We start from the raw sequence: 25131 nt of genomic DNA, 5'->3' as shown, positions 1-25131 counted from the left end.
AAGGCAGCAGACGTTTATTCAAACACTCTTTCACGTAAATTTCTTGGTTGACAGTCCCGGAAGCTATGAAAATGCTACTTTTCAAGCCACAGGTACAGATGGCTTGCCAAACCAGATATTTCTTTGCGAACTTTGACAGTTTCATGTGCTTGAAAACATCTGCTACCTTTCCCCTTCCTTTTGCCGTATAAAACTCCTGTCCCGGAAGCTGCTTGTAGTCGGCTTTGACGTAGGTTTCGTCGTCCATTACCACGCAGTCAAACTTCGTCAGCATCGTCGTGTACAGCCTCCGGGATCGCGCTTTGGCCGTCGTATTTTGTTTATCATCGCGATTTGGAGTCACTACCTTCTTGTAAGTCGATAGTCCGGCTCGTTTTTTGGCTCGATGCACGGTTGTAGACGATACACCCAGCTTATTTGCGGCATCTCGGAGAGAGAGGTTAGGGTTTCGCTTGAAACTACCGGCAACTCTCTTTGTCGTCTCAGCGGCTTCCGGTTTTCGATTTCTCCCCGATCCAGACTTCCTGGCTGTCGACAAACGTTCCCCAAACACTTTAATTACATTTGTAACGGTTGATTTGGCAACTTTTAGCGATTTTGCCAACTTTGCGTGCGAGTAGCTCGGATTTTCGCGATGCGCGAGCAAAATTTTGATACGCTGCTCTTCTTGCTTGGACGGCATTTTGACAACTGAAGAGTGAATTCCAAAATCAAAATAGGAGCAACATTCTACACACACACACCTTCAAAATGAGGGGTGTTCAGGTTTTTTAAATGCAAAATTGAAAGAAATACGTCCAGTTGATATTGACCAAATTTTGACCGTATCACCCTTTAAATCATGTCTGTTAGATATTCTCGTACCGTAGTAGGTTGATCAGGAATTATTTCAGATACCATATGATGATCTCTGTAACGGCGCCGGTGGTGTAGTGGTAAACGTGATTACCTCTCATCCCAGCAGGCCTGGGTTCAATCCCAGTCGGCGCCGCCGGGATGTTCTGAGGCATAACATCCCTGATCACGCCTTCCTTCGGATGGGAAGTAAAGCCGTTGGTCCCCGGTTCATGAGTTGATGGGTCGATAGGTAGGGTCCAGGTGTGGGAGCTGCCTTCCTGGCACGTCGGTAGCATTGGTGCTCAGCACGGAAAACAAGATCGACGGAAAAAAAACAAACCAAAGGATGATCTCTGTATATTTTGTCAAGACTTGAGGTCAAAAAGTTTGTATTCTGGTGGTCTCCAACTATCCAGTATTTCAAATCTCAAATATTTTTCGGAAAGCAGGAATTATTCTAGTGCCCTTCAGCTGGTCAAATACCTGCATAATGTTCTCTTGATATTTTGGCAATTCTTCTGGTTGATTAATGATTATCTTGTCATGCAGGTTGACCATGAATCACAAAACGGAGAATTATTCAAGACTACTAGTTTATCTGGTTTTATTTTGTAGATATCAAACTAATCTGTATTTCAAATCATGTATCTAAGATATTTCTTTCAGAAAACAGGATGAATCAGAATTATTCCTGAGACCTTCAATGGTCGAAGAAATCCATAAAATCTTCTGGATTTTTTGTCAAGACATTAGGTTGGTCAGGAATTATTCCAAAGAACTTCTGTTAATCATTGATCTCCTTTCTAATCTAATCTAATGCCAACACAGCCAGTTCTTGAAAGCATCCTGGAAAATGATGGATAAACCTCCATCATTCTTCTTGTCTATTTAATATATGTTTCACGTCGAAGATGCGTCACACATGTCAAAACGGCCAGGCTTACTGTGCAGAATTTAAATTTAAGGGGCAAGATGATTCAGAAAACATTGGGCCTGTTTAAATCGAAGATTTAAACACGATGCTTCAGAATTTAATAAATGGAAGAAACGTGGACATCTCGTACCGTACGTTCCAATTTTGGTAATTATATGATTGGTTGGACGTTGGAAGCATCAAAGCTAGAAAGGTTAAGTGATGTTCATTTTCTTCTGACGGTTGGGACATGAGCACTAACTCTTGTTCTAGCCTTTTATGGATTATGGCTATAGCGCCATTACTCGCTTTCTGAAAAGAGAAGAGGGGAAGGAAAAGGAGAAGGACAAAGGAAAAAGGATTATGCAAACTCTATGAACATAAACAATATTTTTGAATTGAAATATACAATATAAATAGAAACGCATAATGGCGGTAGTCACTACCCGAGTCTTGTCACTATTCTCAAGTCATAAAAAGTAACAAGAAATAAAATGTGATCCTCTGATTACTAAAAAATCCTGATTCCCCAGTTTGAAGTTATCACGACTGGTTCGGTGGTAGATCTAATACCAGTAACGCACCACAAAAAGGTGATCTCCCAACGTTACTGGGTTGAAAAGATAAAAATTAAAAAATGGAACGAATTCACCAAGTTTAGCCAATTGAACCTGAAGGCAGCTTGACATGTGTTGATGTAGAAGTCCAAATTGTAGATGAAGCTTGACGAAGATCAACATGGACTAGTCTGGTCTATGGTAGTTGAGCGTCTTCCCTCGATTTGAGATAAAAATGTCCATCTTTGACATAAAAGATCAGACGTAAACAAAAATGTCATGTAATATTACGTACCCACACACTTAGAAAATTGGATGTAAATTTAGGTGCTCTGAGAGTGACATATACGAGCATCAATTTTGACATAAATTTGAGACATAAAATACGTGAAATATAGCTTTATCAAACGTATTTTTTGTCAAGCAACGCATTTTTCAGTTTCGGAGCACTTAATATTACATGACATGCTTGTTTACGTCTAAGCTTTTAAGTCAAAGATGGATTACGTCACGTGTAAAATTTAGTTATTTCTAAGTGTGCAGTTTGATTGAGTTATATTTCGCGTCTGTTATGACTCAAATTTATGCTAAAATTTACGTTCGTATATGTCGCTAGCAGAGCACCTAAATTTACATTAATTTTTCTTAGTTTATGTGCATTGGCAAGCCTTTTCGTGGCCAATTGTCAGGTTCAGCGCAGCGACTCAATGCTGAGATGAATGATGGAACTCATGATGGGACGCCTCATAGAGGTTCTACTTGTCTTCGGATCAGCTTCTCAGCGGGAAATAACAGGGAGGTAGAAATAGATACAATGAGACGCATCTCTCGCAGGACTTCTTCTGTCTTAATGAACTCGCTGACAAACTAGACATCGTCTCCTGGGCCTGTTTTTGACCAAATCATCTACCGATTATAGATTAAAAAAACTCCACAAAAAAAAAACGTCACGTTCGATCACACGCACAGTCTACTCCTTCTCAAACCGTGGGCACATGATCAACCTCAAACATGGATTCACGGAAACAAAGAACAAACTGACAAAAAACGATAAAAAGAACGATCTCACCTAGACTGCAACAAGACGCTATGCCACTTTTCAGAATAGCAATCTATTTATTTCCATTTCGTCAAGCCAGTGTAGACTACATACAATGATTATTACAATGTTTACTTACATGCATTAATTCTATTCTGTTTTAGCTTAGTTTGTATTTGCTGCTTGGACATAGTGATGTCAATAGTTCCGCAATGCAAATTATATAGGCGCATCATTCGATTGATTGGGCTATTTTTTGCATAGTTTGTTCTGTACGATTTTTCTGAAAATAAATTCCGTGTTCTAAGATATCGACAAGGTGTGTAAAAATTTAATTGTGCGAGAATTTCTGCCGAATCTATCCGCATTGAAATAATGTCGTTGATGAAGAAAAGCATTGCAAATTGGCGGCGCTCCTTAAGTGTTTGTATATTGATGAGCACGCAGCGCGCTTCATAAGATGGTAATGGAAATGCAGTCCAATTCAATTTACGTAAAGCATATAAAAGGAATTGTTTTTGGACAGATTCTATGCGTTCTTCGTGTATGGAAATGTATGGATTCCATACTAGGTGGCAGTATTCCAGAATTGGCCTTACATATGTGGTATATAATAGCTTAATAGTGTATGGGTCTTCGAAATTATGACTGAACCTTTTGATGAAGCCTAGCATTCTGTTTGCTTTACTAATGATAGTATTTTAATGTTCTATAAAAGTTAGTTTGGAGTCTAGGATTACACCTAGATCTCTTACAATTTTGCTTTTTTCTACTATTTGGTTGCCTAATGATATTTCAATATGCGGTGTTTCAATTTTTCTGCTAAATGCTATTGCAGTACATTTTTTTACGTTTAGTTTAAGTAGACTTTTACTACACCAGGTGTGGAATATATTGATTTCATTCTGGAATTCTTCTGCATCGCTAGAATTACTTATTTCCATAAAGAGCTTCATGTCGTCTGCATATACAAGCAATTTTATTTTTTTAAGTATGTAGGAAATGTCGTTTATGTACAAAATAAAAAGAAGTGGGCCTAAATGAGAACCCTGGGGTGCCCCAGAGGTGACTGAAATTGGTTCTGAAAGTTTATTTTGAAAGCGAACTATTTGTTTACGATGTGTTAGGTATGATTGAAGCCAATTCAAAAGTCCAGGCTCCATTCCTATTTTCTGCAATTTGAGGATTAATAATGGTATGTCGATGCGGTCAAATGCTTTACTGAAGTCGGTGTATAGCGCTTCAACGTGCTTGCCACTGTCCAACGCTTTAATAATGAAAGATACATATTCTAGAAGATTAGAGGTAGTTGAACGACCTTTAAAAAAGCCGTGCTGTTTACTTGTAATTAGATTTTTCACCTGCTGAAAAATATTGCCGTTTACGATTGATTCAAAAAGTTTTGGAATGCAAGAAATAATAGCAATTCCACGATAATTTCGAATGTCTGATTTTGCACCTGATTTGAAAATAGGTACCAAATAAGATGATTTCCAAATTTCAGGGAATTTTCCATTTTTCAGAAACATGTTGAAAAGATGCTCTAGAGGAAATGCGAGTTCTTCAGAAAGGTTTTTCAAAAATATGGGTGCGATGCCGTCAGGTCCAGACCCTTTCGACGCGTTTAAGTTTTTTAGTGCATTGAGGACTTCATGTTGAGAAAGTTGGTTGACAGAGATGTTTTTAGAAATTTCAGGAATGAATGCAAAGAAATCGCGGTCACGATCTTCTTCGGAAAATGTGGTGTATACTTCTTGGAAGAAATTTGCAAAGAGATTGCAAATTTCAGAAGAATTCTCACCTACATTTGCATCCAAATTCATTCGCGAAGGAAAATGGCTGCTTTTTAATTTCGTGTTTACATAATTAAAAAAGTTCTTAGGACATGATTTGACTTCATTTTTGACTTTCCGGTTATAGTCCTCATATGCAGAGTTGGTGGCTGTATGTAATTGGTTGCATAAGTTGTGATAGTTTCGCAAATTGGTTTCAGTTTTTTCTTTTTTGTATAGTTTATGAGCTTTCTGTTTTTTATTCCTCAAATTTTTCAGTTGTGGATTGAACCATGCGGGTAGTTTATTGTTTTGTGTTCGTCTTCTTTTTTTTGATGGTACAGTTTCTAAGATTAGGTTTTGTAGAATTAAGTGAAATTTTTCTACTTCAGTATCGACATTTCCTTCAATACTTATTAAATTTTGCCAATTTATTGTACATAGTCTACGTTTGGCTTCTTCGTAATTTGCTTTACGGTATTCCGGCACTTCCTCGTATTCCCAGTCGCTGGAGGAAGAAGAATTGTGTACGAAGATTGAGTATTCAATTGCTGTGTGAAACACTTCATTTTTCCATAAAGGTGATAATGATGTATCCACACAGAAGTCTTCAGTACAATTTGTAAATAAAAGGTCTAAATATGAGTTTTGTTGATTTTTTACATGGTTTATTTGATTAAGACCAAAATAAGATATTTTGTCGAATAATAATTGTAATGCTTCGTCTTCACCTACGACCGGGAGTAAAAATGATTCATTTTCAATGTCTGTAATAAAGTCTGCGTTTGGTTGATTGAAGTCGCCATAAATATGCAGTTTTACTTCTGGTTCCATATTTGACATTATAGTTTCAACAATTTGAAAAAATAGTTCAAAAGACTGCTTGTGGGCATGTTTAGGTGGAAAATACACAGAAGAAAAAATGTGTATTTCACCGGCAATAAGTGCTTTGACCCAGACATTTTCGAATTCCTTGTGCTTATTTGTTATGATTTCTTCAGAAGTAAAGTCAGCATTGATGGCAATGAGCACATGTAGGGTCTACCTCATGTAGAGTGTCGTCATTCGATAACAATAATTCCCTTGCATGGGAATAGTCGTCGTTACTTCCTTTAGTAGAGTGCGTCAGTGCCGTTGAAAATTTGGAGGACTGTAAAATTTGCGAGCGGCCTCCTTAGTTTGCTGCAGTCGTTGTGTGCGTTCACTAAGTAGGAAAGCGCGGTGTGAATTCAGGTCTGCCAAAGCTTCGGTGCGTGGAATTCCGAGTTCTTCGTGAACGTCCAGGAAAATTTCGCGTAAAAGGGCTGTTTCCGTTGGTAGTCCTTCTGCTGCCAGCATTAAAGTTGCACTAGTTTTAGTGATTCCGCGAATACATACTGAAGGTGGCTGCTCGTGCAAGTATGAAAGATAAGTCCGCACAATGTCCATAATTTTGGGGTCCCGCAGCCGTGCCTTCAAAAAGCGTCGGTCGCCAATTGCAGACTGTTCCGTGAGTCTGACTATAGGCGGACGCATTGGATCCAGGATTGGAGGGTGTTCATGTCCGGTTGGCCTTTCGGCGCGATAAGGGTGAATAGTTTCCCCTTTTTCGAAGTTAATGAATTTTAGTCCATTGTCTGTGCTTGGTGGACGAGAAAATTGTATACGTGCAGCAGCCAAAAGCTCTTTGTCCAGAGGTAATGCCGTATGTGCATGTGTGGAGTTAATAAGTGTCGACGTTCTTATTCCATTGCTATGATTGTTGGTATTGCTGTTGTTGTTGTTGTTGTTTATGTTGTTGTTGTTGTTGTTGTTGTTGTTGTTGTTGGTGGGGGTGTTATTATTGCTGTTGTTGTTATTGTTGTAGTTGTTTGTTTTGTTCTTGTTGTTGTACTGATATGAATTTTCCTGGTGATGTTCCTTTCGTTGCTTTCGCCTACGTCTGGCTTTTTCCTTTTCTTTTTCCTGAAGGCGACGGGAACGCTGTTTGGTGTCAAATGCAGCCCAGTCGCGTTTCCATATTTTTTTATTTCCTAGCATTCGCCAGCTGGGGGCTGGTTCGGCACCGACGTTCTGCAGTTCAATTTCTATGTTGTTACATGCAATTGGATTGCCAGTATGTGCTGCTTCAGAAAAGGTTTTTGCCATTTCTTCCATATGTGCTTTTACATCGGAAGCTAGAATAGCATTTGAGTCCGCTAAGTCGTTCTTAATTTCCATAATTAATTGTGGAATTAGGTCAATTGAGTGCACTGTTGCTGTTGTTGTTGATGTGATGGCTTCTACTGCTGCTGTTGCTGCCGAGTTGACCGCCTTTTCTACAGCGATACAGGCGTCTGCTGGAGGTGTGTCCAAAAGTGCTGACAGTTTACTTTTTATTTCAGTGGAACTAGTCTTGCTGCTGCTGGCGAGGTTTGAAATGGCTTGTTTTACGTCGACAAGCATTTTCTCAATGTGGTCGAGCGTTTCGTCATGAGTCGCGCTTAGGCTTTTGAAATTCATGAGGAGTTTGTGGTTTGCTGCCAATGTATGTCCGATGTTTTCCGTGATATTTTGGAAAGACTTGGACAGTTCCTTCATGTTAAGTTCAGCGGTGAACTTTTCCTGACAGTCTTGGCAAAGAGGCAGCATGAAGGTCCGCAAAATTTCTTCATGATTCCGCTGTGCGCCTACGCAAGCTGCGTGGAAAGTCCGATTGCAGGCACCATGGCAGCGCCATAGGAAACGATTGTCATTTTGCACGCAATTCACGATACCGCACTTCATTGCACTCGCGTCGGGTGATAAAAAAAGTAAAAATTTGCTACTTGAAAATGCTAACGCGGGGCTCGCGCACGGGTCAGTTATTAAAAGGTATGAAAAATAAAATAAAGTTTGAATGGTAAAATATATACAAGAACGCTGTGAACGCGCGTCCGAACTCAAAGGTGGTTGGTTTCAAAGCCACTTGTAAAAATACACGCTTCCCGGGACTCAGAAGCAGCCATTGCAGTACAACCCTTATGAAAACGAACCACAAAGGAAATGTGGAACCAGCCTAGACAAAAATCACAGCAGATTTATCCAATTTGAGTATCACTGCTCAGACGTCATGGTTCAGATTCACACTTCAAAAACTTCAGATCTCTATTTGCTTGACTTCTAGTAGTAGAGCCATAGTCTTGATATCCTTAAAAAAAATCACTCAAGCAACACCCAAGTAGAGAAAAAAAATTAGTACAGCAAAAATTAACGTGACGTTCGGTCACAAGCACGGCTTGCTATCTCCTCCATTGATCTCCAAAAAGTTCTTTGGATAATTTGTCAAAGCTTCTCGCTGATCCGGTTAAATTCTGGAGATCTCCAACTGTTCAATAAATTAATTTACATTTCTTAGATTTTCTTTCAAGAAAGAAGGATGATTAGGAAATATTCCAAAATATTCAGTGGATCAAAGTTCTCCATATCGTTTTCTGGATCCTTTCGCAAGACTTCAGGAAAGATGAGGAATTATTCTGAAGATCTCCCTTTGTTCAATAGATAAAATAATGTCTCTGAGATATTCTTGCAAAATAGCAGCATAGTCAGAAATTATTCCAGAAACCTTCAATTTTTCAAAGACCAGCATAAAGTACTTTGGATACGTTATCAAGAAAATGATCAGGTGTTATTCTGACGATCTATAACAGGTTAATAATCCAAACCTTGTTTCTCAGAAAGTTTATCAGGATTGCCGAATCATCAGCAATCTTTTCACAGACTTTTAGCTGATCAAAGACCTGCATAAAGTCCATTGGATATTTTGTGAAGATTTTTGGTTGATCTTGTTTCATTCTGAAAATCTTGAATTATTCATCATATCAAATCATGTCTCCAAGATAGTAAATCTTGCAGTTAATCAGGAAGTATTTCTTAAAACTTCAATGGATCAAAGACCTTCAAAAAGTCCTATGGATATTTTTTCACGACATCAGGATGATCAGGAATTATTCTGAAGATCTCCAATCCTCCAGTTTTTCAAATCTTGTTCCTAATATATTTCTTTCAGAAAGCAGGTTTATAAGGATTTTTTTGCACAGAGTTACTTTTGATCAAAAACCTTTATAAAGTCTTCTAGAAAGGCGTGACATGTTAATCAGACAATATTTCGAAGATCTCTATTGTTCAATAGCTCAGCTAATGATTCAAAATATTCTCTAAGGATCGCAGATTGATTAAAATAATAATAGATCCCAAGTTGTTTTGCAAGTTTTCCCCATCTAAGTACAAGGTTTGTGAAAATTGAGCAATTTTTGAATTTTTGACAATCAAATGAATAGTTTTGTTCCGTTTCCCATTAATTTTCCCATACAAACTATCAAATTCTTCCGCATATCCATACCATAGCCATATTCGTCCAAATTTGGCACACTTGATGTGGACCTCAATACAGATCGAAAAAGTAGTGGGGAGCAGGGGGTTGTTATGTTGACCGTACATTTTTCTGATGACCACCATTTGAAGGCTTTTTTTTTTTAGCGATGACCCATCATTATTCCTTCCAATTCACCTGATGGATTGATGTCTCTTCGTCAAGGCACGACATAAACGGCATATGGACAGGTGCCATTTGTTATCCCAAAGACCGTTCGAGTTTCAATTTCAATTCAAACTCAAACGAATATAATACAGACCAGACCGGCATTTGGGAAACGCGTTTGGCGTCGAACAAATCTGCTACCGATATTCGGTGACTAAAACACCTGGTGCCGATCTTTCAGCATCGTTCTGCATTAGTGGTTCGGTTCGGATGCCATATAACACTAGTAATAAAGCATAGTCTATACTGCCACCAGCTGCCTCTCACCTACTAAAGACAGTTTGTTTACTCGAAAGCCGAAAATCTGGTTGACTATTCCGGCGTGGTCTTGATAGCTTTTCGAATATAACTTTTCCGGTTGTTCAAATAAACTCAGCTGCAAATATTTCACGTGTTTTCGGTTAATTTTAGAGCTGTGGGATCGTAAAAGCTGCCGGCTGCGACTCTTCTTGTTGTTTCAAATTTTCCTCTCATCTATTTAGTGGGTACACTAATGCTAGCCATCGTCTTGTATCTCTTTTCAGCATTAGCTCCAGCATTTCATCACAACAGTCAGCGACTACCTAGGACTAGACGGTCGAACATTTCTTCGCATAAAGTTGTATCGCAAGAAGATTTTTTTTGATGCGGTGGTTAGCTGACGGAGCTTGTTAGTCGATTATAAACGTACAAATACCCCACTGCAGGGCGTGGGATGCGATGTCTTGTTATGTCATTTAACATGTGATTAAAGAAAGTGTGTCATTTTGGAAGACCTTTCCCGTTAAAAAAAGTGTGTCAGTCAGTATATTCAAGCAAGAGAGAATCAAAATGAAGATCAATGCAAAATATGTGTGTGCCCTGTTGGCGATTTTCAGTGTGAAGTACATTAGCTGTGATAGTTTGCCGTGTGATTTCATGGATTCGCTCAACATTACCGATGGAATTCGCGATGCGTTGGGCAACATCATTCACAATAGCATCCTGTACAAACCAAAGTACTACAGGACGATTGATTACGATTACGAAAATTTTTCCACGAAAAAATACGTACAGGAGTACATCCGGGGATGTCCTTGCGCGGTGCGGTTGTGCGTTAGAATGTGCTGCCCCCGGGGAACAATGCTGTTTAACAGAAAATGTGAACCCTTCGATGTCAAAATGGAGGTACTATTGAACACCAGTTTGTACAACGAGCAGCGAAAATTCGAGCTGGTGGATTTGGCGCAGCACAATATGTACGGGTTTCTGTATGGAAAACCCTGTCAGCACGTGTACGAGCTGGACCATCCGGGAGATAAATGGTCATTAGCTAGGGTAAGTACTGATATGGGTTGTTTTTCATTATTGAGATAGCTCAGATATTAAGCAGGAAATTGGTATCCTCTAGAAAATAAATGATATGCATTACACTATAAACGATCCGAATCAAAAAGTGGCAACTCTACGAGAATACCTATCAAGCAGGGAAATAGTAGAGTTTCTATTCCCGGGAACAATTACCTGGGACTCTCAACACAATTGCCGTTTCCTGGGAACGCTAATTTCTTGGGAAACATATAGATAACGTTCGAATCAGCTGAACTTCATTTTCTCCACTGAAATTCATAATTACTGTGTTGCTTGTGATTGATGTTGACGATGACAGCAAAAATACGTCAAATAAACATTTCAACTGACCTCTCAGATGGTTGATCGATATACTACTATTTTTCTGTTTGCTTTCAAGTCACTTAGACGTCGACTACCACATCGAAGGCATATTGAATTCCACACAACGTATTATGGTGGTATGCTTCCAGTGGCTGGGGTGACTGATAGCCATGGTCAATCCGAAACAGGGTGAAAAAAGGCTTCATACCATGCTAACAATTGTTCTACAGTATGTCTCGATTCGTGCTAATAACGGAGATAATCAGATTGCATTGTTTGTGGCCACCCTACTTTTGAACCACCCTAGTGGTAAAACACTTGGCACGAGCCCCTCCGATTTGGAGGAAACTTTCTACATGTCTTCAGTATGGGAGATTATGATTTTTTCACAGATCACGAGATCATTTTGACTCAAGACTAATTTTAGAAAAGGGCGTATGTGTTTTCACACTTGAATTTTTCTAAAAATGTTAACTCTAAAACCGTTTATTGTATCAACATTGTGTCTGAGAAGAAGTTGTAGAGAATAGATTGGACTTTAAAGAAAAACTGTTTTGGCCGGATCTGGCATCGTGCCATTATGCGAAACCGGTGATGGAGTGTTACGAAGCCAACGATATTATTTTTATGCCAAAGGAGACAAATCCGCCAAACTCGCCAGAACTTCGCTCAATAGAAAAATTCTGGGCGATTGTAAAGGGCAAGCTCCGGAAAACAGGGAAGGTCTTCGAAAACGACTGGGATTTTAAGAAAGAGTGGATGAAAGTGTGTAAGAAAGATGGCGCAAGTGTTACACATGATTTGATGGGTAGAGTTAAGTCTACGGTTCGGGAATTTAGCCTAAGAGAGGAGGTTGAATAAACCAACTTTGCCAAAACGTAGCTTATGTGTTTATTTATTCCCTGAAAGTTTCAGCAATATCCAACTTAAAATGATTTATTTTGTGATCATTTTTATCTGTTGCATTTTTCCAGTATACAGGACTGGTAGCGATCACTGCTGTCAAAAATAGTGATTTTAGTGACCGTGTTGATGAAATAAGTGACCAAATAGATGTAAAAATAGTGAATTAGAAGTGACCTAAGAGAAGAAAAGTAGTTGTTCTGATGGCACACCAAATAAATGTTTGATGTTTTAGACTTATTCAATAAATATCTCATAACACCTAGGTACGATATGACCCTTAAAGCGAAAGATTCAATAGAAAGTTTATGACCAAACCCACGGTATTAGTCAGGGTTTCTAATATCTGCAAAAACCTGGAAAACTGGGAAACCTCAGGAAATTTTTATTACTAAGGATATTTTACAGAAAATTTAAAATGCAAGCATTTAATTTTTCTCGTTATTTTAATTCACATTTTGAACATGGATAGAGTGGATTAATCTTCAGTAATAAATAAAAAAACGAGACTTGAAATGTTTTTGTTTTGTTTTTGAACATGCATTTCCTAGAAATTTTAAATATGAACTAGTTCTGGACTTAAAAGCGATAATACTTCAAGAAATTTTCAAGAATCTCGAGTCAAATTTCATGCACAGTTTTAAAAACTTGCGGAATTTTATTAAAATTTCTTAGGACCTCATTTCGAGTTATGGGGAAAAAAATCTTCCAGAAAAACATAAAATGCAATCTGCTTTCAAGGTAGTTCTGGGGAAATTCAGATTTCTTGTGAAGCTTGATAGTTTTGAGTAGAACCCCTGAATTGAATTGAAAGTAAATTTTAATGAAAGCTCTTCTGAAGAGCTTTGAGTGTGTTGGTTTACTTCCTTTAAATTCCGTTATAATTGCTTATCTTTTGACAGATACGCGTATTTCGTCTACTACTTGCCGACTTCATCAGTGCCAAGTACTCAACACCACAGCAATTATAACGGAATTTAAGGGGGTATTCCCGATCTTTTTTTTTTCAAAAAATCAAATTTTTTTTTTCACGTTTTTTTGTACTTTAGACTATATACTTTCATCCCCCCAAGCCGTTTTCCGATCAGCGAATTCGGTGTCCAGGCATAGCTGACTAATGGTAAGAACCCCCAAATGGTTTTAACTAAAGTCAAAACTTTAAACGCGTTTTTCTCAAAACCACATTTTTTTTATCGGGCGAAGATTTTTCTCTGAAACTATAAGAGATATTGACTTGAATCTTTGCGCATTTTGTTCCTTATTAAATTCTTTGGAGCTTCTCCCACTTTAAGTCAAAAATATTAACATTTAACATTGTTTGAAGCACCTTAAAGCTGAAAAAAAGCGGGCTAAAAATCGCCTGTTTTTTCATATGGCCGCCATTTTGTTAATTTGCAAGATTTTTTGCTGCCAACGGGAGAAGCTCCAGAGAATCTTATGCAGATTATTAATTTCATCACGAAATCTGTTTCAGATGAAGCGGTCCAAAGAAAAGTCTTCGCCCGTCCAGGCGTTTGCGGCGAACAGGGGTCTGTTTGCCGCCATTTTGTGACGTCAATAATGTCTTTTTTTGTGTCGAAAAAAATTTATTTGTAAACTTTAATGTTCAATAAACAAGAATCCCAAAGAGTTAGGCGCATTACTATTCATTTCCCTTGAAAAAAATTATTTGAAAAACAGGCCGAAAAAAGGCAAAAGATTGGGAATACCCCCTTAAAGGAAATAAACCAACACACTCAAATCTCTTCATAAAGGGATTCCGTTAAGAGGTTCGACAAATTTAAAGGATTGAAAACTCTTAGTAATATCTGAGGAGCAACTCTTTCAGAGGAAAATTCCAAGGGTCTTCTGAGGATAATTTCATGAAGTTTGTGCGAAAAAACGAATCCGGCATAAGTCCTTGGATTTTTTTTTTTAAAGTACTAAAAGGAGGATTACAATTAAATATGAGAATAACTCCAGAACATCTTCAAAGGAATTCAGAAAATAAATTCAGGAGAGTTTGCCAAACAAATTATGAGAAGAGTTCTAAAGAATTTGTGAGGAGAAATGCCAATGAATTGTTAGGAGACTTTCAGTAGTGGAATTCCAAGGGAAGGAGTGAGATTCAAACAGAAATCTGAAACGAATTCAATGTATATTCGGAGAATCTTTCCAAAGGGTTTCTTATTGTGACGAATTTCAAGATATTTCCGAGGAAAACTAAAAGAAATTTGAATTCGAAGCTTCATCGAAATGTTGAGGTATATTTCAATGCACATCAGAATGGACTATTCTGAGGTCTTTGGAACTACTTGAAGTTCCCAAATTTGTGGTTCCCAAATGAAACTGGTTTGCAGTTCGTTTTTGTTTGAGAAACTAGCCTGATGCTCACAAAACTTATCATTAAATTCCTAAATTTCCCTGAACTTCATAGGACTTCCTAAAGTTTCCTCAATTTTTCTAACAATCATGGATCTCCTTTAAAGGTTCAAAAATTCACTGAAGTTCTCTAAACTTCTTTAAAATGTGACTTCTCTAATGTTAACTGCTCTGAGGTTCTCTGTTCTTTTCTGAAATTCTCAACACTTCTCTAAGGTTTTTGCAGTTCATTAAGTTTGTTGTACTGCGCTGAATTTAATTGAGTAACCTAAAAATGTTTAAGCTTCACTGAGCTTCTAAGCTAATGGGAAGAATTAAATTTTTAGTGTGTCTGAAGTTATCTGAAAATCTGGGAACTGCCTTAAATTTTCACTTATTTTCTGGAACTAATGGAACTGACCTCCACCTGATATTTTCCCAATTTCCGAAGCTAAAAAAACTTCTTTCAAATGCTCCAGCATTTTGCTAATCTTCATACAAATTCCTGAAGTTCGCGGATCTCCTTTTAAGCTCCATAGATTTCTTTGAAGTTCTCGAAACGTTTTTGAAGATCACTGTCCTTCTGTGAAGATTTCAAAGTTTTTTCTAAATTTGTGGAACTTTTGTGCTCCCGCAATTTTCAAGGAATTAGACCGACATAATTAATATAGTTCTATGATTTTCTCTGATGTTCTCAAGATTTTTCTGAAGTTCATGAAACTTCCCGTAAATAATTGTTACTAATTTAAAACTTTTTCAATAGTCTAGACTTTCCTAGTGGTATTAAAACTGCCTAAACCATTATTGAATTTTCTCAAAGTTATCTAGACTGCCCTGAATTTATCAGAATTTTTGTTAAAAACCCACAATTTTACTGAAATTAAAAAAAAAAGTTTTGACAATTTTTCAGAAGTATTATAATAGTTATTACTTATCATTAGTTTTCCCTGAACTTTTCTATGCTCACCTGAAGTTCTCTAAATTTGTTTGAAAATCCTTCAAATTTTCTGATACATATTCATAATTCCCTGACGCTTCTGACGTTTTCGGATCAATCATAGAATTCTTGGAATACCCCATAATTCCACGGAACTACGTAAGTCGCTTCAAATTTGCTTAAGTTAATGGGATTATTCTGAAGCTATCTGATCGTCGTCGAAGTACTCGGAACTTCGCTGAATATTATGAAACCATCTAAATGTATTAGAAATTCTCTGGATTTCCTTGAAGCTTGCTTAAAGTTCTCGCATTTTTTTTAATTAATGGAACTTCGTTGATGTTCTTTAATCAACTAAGCTAAATTTTCGCATATTTAAGTTCTTGAATTCTCCATGATATAACATCCTTTAAATATTCTCACGTTTTCCGGATGTTCATATAATTTTTATCACGTTCCAGAAATTCTTTTGGAGCTTTGCTGAAGTTTCCGGGAATTCTCTGAGCTTCTCGAAACTTCTTTAAGGTTTCTACAATTCCTTGAAATTATTTTAACTGTCCTGTGATTCTCTAATCTGTCTTGATGTTCCCGATGCTCTAAATTCTATTGAGGATCTCAGTTTAGCTCGAAAATAAATGGATTTCCCGAAAAAACCTTCAAATTTCCCTGAAATTATTTGGGTTTCTGTGAAGTTCCTGCAATGTTTCCGATGTTTTCTTAATTTTTCTGAAGGCCTCTGTACATCCCTGAATCGGAAGGTTCTCGATTTTTTTTTTCGGCACATCATGGAACTATCCTGAATTTCTAAATTTACGATTATAGATTTTAAAACTGCTCCAAAAGACGGGAACTACTCTTAAAATCTGAAATTCCCCAAAGATCTCTAGATCTAGCTTTTCTGAGGTGCTTAGAACTTCTTAAAAATTTGCACAATACCCTCAAGTTTTCTATATTTCTGAAGTTTGCTTGACACCTGTGAAGTTATCTGAAATTCTACGAACTTCATAAAAGTTCCTGGAAATTTAGGAAGCTAAAGAACCGCTTTGAGGGTCTTAAAGCTTCCAGCTTTAGCGTGTTAACTTCTCTTATGCTCCCGCAGTTTGTTTATGGAACTTCACTGAAATTCTCAGCATTTCCTTTCATTCCTTAGAACTTCTCCAAAGTTCCTACAATTGTTGTGAAGTTAATGGACTGCAATGAAGATTTCTAATCTTTCTTAATGTTATTTACGAACTTGAAATAAATCATTTTTTATTTCGTGAACTCTGACACTTTGAAAATTTTCAATATCTAGTACTTGTACATGGAATAGATTGCATATTTTTAGATCTTGGACTTACTCAAATTATGTAAGTTTTTTTTTTAACTTTATAAACTGAGAAATCAATTAAGTGTTAAATTCAACATTCAATGGATTTGATTGTAAAGCTATTTCTTTAAAACTGATTGCCATGCTTTTAAAACGTTTGGGTAAATTGCTATTGTTTTGATCTACAAAAAAGCATGTTTTTTAAAAAATAGCAAATTTCTTATTATAAGTCTGGAATTTATCCGTTAAAGTTCTGAAAAACTAAGGTAATTTTATTTAGAAAGATGAGTAGACACCCTGTAGATAGAGAAAGACGACTAAACGTCACAAAGCAAAGAATGATCAATCTTAAAATAAATTCACGCTAAAAAAGTTGAAAATAGTGACTGATTACAAGAAAAAGTGACTTTAAAGACTTGGCTTGAAAAAAGTGACTGGCTTGAAAAAAGTGACCAAGTCACTAAAAAGTGACTCGCTACCAGCCCTGAGTATAGTATTTAGAAAAATTAAGATTTTCCGTCAAAAATAAACAAAAAATGTTTTTTTTTTTTATAATTTTAAGTGAACATAAAAAAAAACTCAAACATCGTTGTTTTCAAATTAAAACTTATAAAAAATAAAAAATGTTGAGCTGTTCAAAATCATGGATACTTGAAAACTGACAAAAATCGTAGAATGAAGAACTTATGGTAAAATTTTTGAACTTTTTGTTACGAGTTTATGGAAAATTTGGTTATGATTTGGTTCTAGACACAACAAGTTGTTAAACATTTTCCTGTTGACTAACTTTACATTCAAGGCAGTGAAAACATAGAAACTGCTCTCAAAAAATTATTTATTGATCTAACTGATACAAATGTCACTTTAAGGTTCAATTTACTTTAATGTTTTTTGGAAAATTTCATAAGCAATTTTTTCCGACGCATTATGTCAGATTACAAAAAGCTCGCACTATTCGATTCCTTTTGATATTTTACACAAAATGACGCAAGCTTTTTGCAATCCAAAATAATGCGTCGAAAAAAACTGCTTTTGAATTTTTAAAAAATACATCAAAGTAAATTGAACCTTAAGTCTACCATCAATCTAGACGAAAGATTCTGGTAACTTGCCCGAAACAAAATCTTTCTAGTTTTTTAGAGAGCAATAATAACATCATCATAACATCAGTTACAAACTTTGGAATTACAGGTTCTCATAATCATTAAGGTGAAAGTTAATGCTTTTCCGTTGATACTGAATCCACACCCATTCGAACCACACCCAAATTCAAAATGCACCAATACCAACAAACATTGTAAATTAGGAAAATGAGAAGAATCAAAATTTTGACCGTATTTGTAAACACAATATTCTTGTATAGTTATAATAGTTCTACTACTGAAATGACAACTTCAATTTAAAGATTCCAAGCTCCGGGAAGTTCTACTAATGCTCAGGAAAGTCTTGCCGTAGTTCAGGGAAGTCCTTCTGAAGTTCAGGGAAGTTCTGCGGAAATTCAGAGAAGTTCTGTCGAAGTTCAGGGAAGTTCTGCCGAAGTTCAGAGAAGCTTTGCCGAACTTCAGGGAAGTCATACCAATGTTCAGGGAAGGCCTGCCGAACTTCGGGAAAGTCCTGCCAAATTTCTGGGAAATCCTGCCGAAGATCAGGGAATTCCTGCCGAGGTGATTGATAAGATTTGCCGACTGGAGATTTCTTTTATATGGCTTTCTCAGTCTAGGATAATCAAAACAGGGAAATGCTGAAGTTCAGGAAAGTCCTTTCATTTCCATTCTTGAAAATCAGGGAACTCATGCCGATGTTCAGGGAAGTCAAGCCGAAGTTCAGAGAAGTTCTGCCGAAGTTCAGTGAAGTTCTGCTGAAGTTCAGGGAAGTTCTGCTGAAGTTCATGGAATGATCTAATTATCTTTTAAAAATACCAAGATATATCAGAATACGCTGAACAGATGGCGGTAGTGTTTAAACGTCAAACTGAAGGAAATTGACTATGCACGCCATAGGTGGTGGTACTACCAACTACGACACTTTTAAATTGTTAAATGCTTGTTCGATGAACAACTTGCGAGTGTTATGTCTGTTTTTCTGTGATACAGGCATACAAATTGACTTTTCCCTTAATACGTGTTTTAAGGACATTGATATAAGTGAAAAAAATATAGATTACCTTTCAACAATACGTATATACTAGGAGCCAGTTTCCATTCAATCGTCAAGATCTGTTTTAGAGGAGAACCAGTAGATGGATCCGTTGACATCTCAGACGTTCTGGGATAGAAGTTACTGGGAACGGTTCCTGGAGCTACAGAACTGATTAATGTTTCCACAGCCTCATGCAGCCCCAATCGGTGAAATGACTCAGGAGCTGCCACGGCCGTTTCAGTGACTGGTGTGGATACGTTTTGTTCAGCTGTAGAATATAAAATAACAACATTTAAAACAATATACAAAGGGAAATAGAAATCTATCCAAATTTCTAGAAGAGTTATTGCAAGGTTTAACATGTCTCGATCGATTTTTATTTTGGATTTTTGGCTTACCACGCATATGCAAAACAAACATTCAAGCGTAGCTATTCAATTTGACGTAACTGATTTTGTAAACAATCACTTCAATCGACGATTTGTTTTAACTGCTAACTCACCCACGTAAACACCATCATCAGGAAGGGGAATCTCTCTCCTACTATCTGGTGTTGTTAGTTTCTGTGACTGAGCTAGCAGTTGCCACAAATCGTCGATTGAAGTGATTGTTTACGAAATCAGATACGTCGATTTGCATAGTTACTCTTGAATATCAATAGAAATTGGATTTTTTTTCATGTTTTAACTTTATGCCTACACGGCCAATGAGATCAACTCAAATTTGAGTTTTGTTCACTCAAATTCGCCAATATGTCGTTATTGGACTGACTGAGATAGTTTTCAGGTATTTTCCTAAAAAATCTGCTCGAATGTGAGAAAAATCGTCGAAAATTTTACAGTCTAGGTGTACAAAAATAACTTGCTACTTACCTTTCGGTATGGGCTCGGACCCTATTTGAGTTTGTTGTTTGATAATAACAGGATCTGATGGTCGGAGTCCGGATGGCGTGTCATCTACTGTGAAGTAAAAGAAAAATAATAAGAAAAAAAAATAAGGTTATGCATTTTTTGTCAATGGCTGCTTTGTCTTAAAGGTTGTGTCAGTTATTCTTTTTATGTTCTAAGTTCAAAATTATTTATTAATATTACTCACCAGCTAATGTATCGAAGCTTGGATCATCCTCCTTCAGAGAAATCGGAATCATCTAGAGATTCCAGAAATTTCAACCTCTTCCTTCTCACCTACATCTTCTTCTTCTTCGGCTTCCTCTTCATACATCTCAACGTCCAGAAATTCTGGCTGAGGTATCATGTTTATTTTCACTTCTACTCTTAATCTTGTACTGAATGTATATTTACTTACTATGAATCATCAAACGAACAGCGGCAACATTTAAAACATCCGAAACGCGAAAACATCCAGTTTTTATATCGACGGGCACGAACCACTACACAGGACACGCAACTTGTAAATGTGAGCCAACGCTGACCAAAACGACTCGCGTGTATGGGCACTGTGAGTTGTTTGTCCCTTTCATTCCTATATGTACTGTTCTTATGAGCCAGCTTATGTGATGTCATACACTGCATATCAAATAAGAAGCAGAGGAACGAAAGAGACAACGAATTCCATACGGTCAAACCCGAAATATGTGATATTGAGGTTGTGTTGTACGATTTGACAGTTCTACAATTTTCACGTTAAAAGAAAACACTTTTAAATCGACAACAGAACCGACACGGTTAAATCAAACAAATCACTTTCATACTAAAAAATTTCACTTTTATTTCAATAAAAACAAACCACTTCTTAAAACAAAAGTGTAAAATATACAATAGATCAATTTTTATATTTTGTGTGTAGGGTAAATGACGGCTTCGGCAATACCTTATTCTATTATCGTCAGGGTGTAAACAACGTCATTGAGAGCTCAATTTAAGCATGTGGATACGTTGAGTTTCAGAGCATCTATTGACCAAATTTGATAACTCTAGGACATTTTTTCCCCCTGACGATAATAGGTTAAGGTATTGCCAAATCCGACATTTACCCTATATACTAAATTGATTTCTTAATTCGTTATCAGTGAAAAAGTTCGACAGGTTGAAATATGGAAGCAATTTGAGAGTTCTGTTTGTGAGGTGCTCTGTCGATGTCCATGTAGTACAAGCTAATCCTGGACGGCATGCCTTGGAAACAAGCTCGTACTAAAGAGTTGACTCTTTTATCCGTCATTTGTGGTCCTGAAAAAGACCGATGGGTTGGAAGCTTGGAAGCCAGTTTAGAACAATGAGGTGGAAATTTGTCCACGATGTTTTTGGAAATGATAGCGATGTGGAAATGAAATATTTATTAGGGAAAACACACCAATGACAGAATCAGAGCCTACCGGACGGTACCAACGTTTATGCTTTTTGATTCAAATTTTATGCTTCTTCTATGAAGAGAAATCGGCAAGATTTTTTTTGGCATAATTCTCGTATTTTAAAATTTTCATCGCAAGACAAAGCTGTTGCATGCTCAGTGCTTGGTATCAATATTCGGCGACTGTGTTAGGGAAACCACTTTTCCCACCAAAGAAACGCTTCGTTTTCTGATGACTTAATTACGAGATGTTCGCGATCAATCATATAAATTCGAGATTTGTTTTTTCTAGCATCCTGGAGAAAACCTTACGAAGCGTTTCTGGTTATTTGACAAGATCATGTGGTATTCGGTCATTGCGAGAATTTTTGTGTACCACTTCAATATTTGACGCATTTCATCACAAACGTTTGGTTGCGGTACATAATCAAAGAGCTTTATTGTTTATTGTTTATTGTTGCCATACATCAACAGGCTGGCTGTAGCCCAAATGATGTTAATAATACTAATCATAATAATAATAATAGTAAAATTACATGTCAAATAATCACAGAAAGAAATACAAAGCAACATGGTCAGAATGTAAAAAAAACATAAATGGAAATACACTAATTTTCTCTATCAGTCACTGCGGCCGGCGAAAACAGATGAGAATCTCCGACGAAGCGCATCACATGTGAGGTGAAAGTCGAATACAGATGCGACTCTGTTGAACACACGCTGTAGTCCACAAATCGCACCATATGCCCCGTAGTTCGTGCGACGCAGTGGCAGTCTCAGCATGAGGTTGTTACGGAGTGGTCGGGGTTGCACGTTTAGGTCAATTTGCCTTACGATAGCCTCACAATCTATTCGTCCCTGTAGAGTGTCGGCGATAATCAAAGCTCTATTGGTGTCCCTTCTAATCCGGAGAGGTTCAAGGTTTATCAGTTGGCAGCGACTCTCGTAGCTAGGCAGTCGAAGCGGATCTCTCCAGGGCAGTCTACGAAGCGCAAAACGAAGAAAGCGACGTTGAACAGATTCGATTCTCTCGGCACCATTGTTGTAATTCGGATTCCAAACCGCAGAACAATACTCAAACGTCGATCGTACGAGGGAGCAGTAAAGAGATTTTAAGCAGTAGACATCGGTGAAATTCTTAGCTATCCTGAAGATGAATCCTAAAGTCCTAGACGACTTATTGATGACATAAGGAATGTGTTGCCTGAATGTTAGCTGTGAATCCAACACCACACCCAGGTCTTTCACCTGATTCACGCGTTCGAGTGTCGTTCCAAGCAGGTCATAGCTGAATACAATCGGTTGCTTTTTTCGTGAGAACGTTATGGCAGAGCACTTTGCTGGGTTCACTACCATTCGATTTAAAGTACACCAACTGGCGAAGACATTAAGCTGATGTTGAAGATTGTGGCAGTCAGCGATCGAGCAAATTCGTAAAAATATTTTGTGGTCGTCTGCATATGCTAATCGAGGTCCTTCGATAACTAGGTTCACGTCGTTGAAGTAGAGTAGAAAAATCAACGGTCCCAGATGGCTTCCCTGCGGTATACCTGATGTGGCAAAGAAGCTAGCTGATTTGCAATCTCCTATAGCAACCATAAGTTGGCGACCAGTAAGATACGAACGGAACCAACTCAAGAGATTACCGCTCACCCCAAGCCTGTCAAGTTTAGCAATCGCAATGTCATGATTCAACTTATCGAATGCCGCGGATAGATCGGTATATATATAACGTCCGTCTGTACCCGTTCAGTCATACTATCGGTAATGTAGGATGTGAGGCATAGCAGATTGGTGGTTGTAGAGCGACCGCCAGTAAACCCGTGTTGATCAGCACTCAGATACTGCTTGCTGTGAGAGAGCAACGGTTCCATAATAACAAGCTCGAATAGTTTCGAAACAGCACTCAGCGATGTAATTCCACGATAGTTATCCACGGCTCGTTTGCTTCCCTTTTTGTGGACAGGAAACATGTGTGCACATTTCCAGAAGGATGAAAATATACCACTGGAGAGAGACATCTGGAATAGACGGTGAAGTGGAGTTAACAAGCAAGCAATATGTTTCTTCAAAAACACGGACGGAACTCCATCGGGTCCAGGGTTGAAGGACGATTTGAGCTGCGTTGCAGCGTTAAAAATCATCTCAACGTTGACATCAATTACACTCAGCGTTTGACCATTTAGTGGGATGTTCCTGGCTGCGAGTGAAACATGGTCGTCACTTAGTCTCTCATCAGTGAACACACTGGCAAAATTGACAGAAAAAAGGCGACAAATATCCTGCGGAGTGGAAGCGACTTCACTGTTCAATTCCATTGACGATGGGAGGCCAGATTCTCTGCGTTGCTCGTTCACGTAGTTCCAGAAGGATTTCGGGTGAAGTTTAAGGTTACGCTGAATACCTCGTTGAAATCGCAGAAAGCATCGACGACTGGCTTGCTGATACTCGTGATTAAGCCTCACGTAGTGATGTTTCAGAGGAAGCGTGCGATACTTCGTAAATCTTCTCAATGCTGCTCTTTTGATCGACTTCAACCTACGCAGCTCAATCGTCTGCCAGGGAGGGTGAGAGTCTTTGCGTTGAATTCTTTTCGGGACGTGTCTGTCAATGACATATGCCAAGATATGAGAAAAAGTTTCATGATCGAGAATGTTCTCCCAGTCCATGTTTGACAACACATCTACAATGCTTCGATGGTCGGCCTTTCGAAAGTCATTAGAAACCGCAGCAGGAAGACTATCGAAATCACGAACGAGATTGTCCTCAACAGTGACAATCAGAGGAGGGTGGTGCGGAACAAGCTTAACTAGTGGACAAGGTGCTGTGGAAATGAACGGAGCATTGTCCTGAGTGCTCACGAAGCAGAGGTCCAAACTACGGTTGTTCTCGTTGACTACGTAGTTAATTTGAGAAAGCGTTACTACGCTATAGTTATCGAGAAGGCCGATAGCTCCTGCATGAAATACAGAACGTTCTGGATCTGGATAGAGGAAGCCGCTATGGGATGGTCTCCACGAAACGCCTGCTAGGTTAAAGACCCCAAAAATGAATAGCTCATCAATTGGAGTCGCTCTTTCCATTACTGTGAAGACTAATTGACAGTGAGTCTCGATGAGTTCAAGATCACGAACTCGATCTGGTGGCATGTACAATGCGCACAAAAATAATGGGCGATCGCCCAGTTTAATGGCTGTCCAAACCTGTTCCACACTGTTCCACGATTCATTTTCGATTGCTCTCGCCTCCAATCCGGAACGGACAGCCACAAGAACGCCACCACCAGTAGATTTTCGGCTGTTGTTTGGATTCCGATCGCAACGAAAAACCTCATAATCGGATCCGAACACCTGGCTGGAAAGCGTTCGTGAATCGAGCCACGTCTCGCATAGGACAATCACATCATAGCAACGATCCGATACAGCAAGCCGGTAGTCGTCAACATCAGAATTCATTCCGCCGGCGTTTTGGAAGAGAATCACGATGTCCTGCTTGCGGCTTACAATCGAACGTCTGTTCTCCCTAGAAATCACGGAAGCATCAGGCAGCGAATGAACATTAACAATACCATACGGATACTCGCCATAGTGACTGGGTTGGAAGACCCCCTCTCCACATCCGACTACAGGTCCGGAACAACTATGGTGAGCGGCGGCAGCAAATGGCTGGACTGAGACGGAGGGATCAGGGGCTTCCACGAGGCTTTCTACGTTGCGTTCCGGGCTCCGAGGTACGAGAGTTGATTCGGCGGCATTCAAGGTGCTGAAATTTGGATCGGCATCAGACATCGTATTTGCGCTATTAATTATGTACTCGCCTGTTCTAGCAAGCTTTGGGGGTGATGTGGCTGGCAGCAAGGCGAGCGAACGATCAATGAAAATTAACTCTTAAGCTGGGTTTAGAATAGGC

General features: G+C 38.3%; 1 protein-coding gene across 3 annotated transcripts in view; it reads left to right on the top strand.

The window, feature by feature from the left end:
• The window catches only part of LOC135703890 (G-protein coupled receptor Mth2-like), a 129931-nt gene that overhangs the window by 36913 nt on the left and 67887 nt on the right, over window positions 1–25131 (top strand). For all 3 annotated transcript variants that reach the window (XM_065225293.1, XM_065225354.1, XM_065225431.1), the window contains exon 2: window positions 10180–10951. In XM_065225293.1, the coding sequence (XP_065081365.1) occupies window positions 10466–10951 (486 nt within the window). In that variant the 5' untranslated portion in view covers window positions 10180–10465. The remainder of the gene's footprint in view (window positions 1–10179; window positions 10952–25131) is intronic.

The sequence above is a fragment of the Ochlerotatus camptorhynchus genome, unplaced genomic scaffold, assembly GCF_037179485.1.
Source record: "Ochlerotatus camptorhynchus isolate MF236.1 unplaced genomic scaffold, CSIRO-AGI_Acam_v1.1 ptg000002l, whole genome shotgun sequence".
Lineage (NCBI taxonomy): Eukaryota > Metazoa > Arthropoda > Insecta > Diptera > Culicidae > Ochlerotatus > Ochlerotatus camptorhynchus.
The sequence above is the reverse complement of the archived record's forward strand: the minus strand, read 5'-3'. Positions and strand labels throughout refer to the sequence as shown.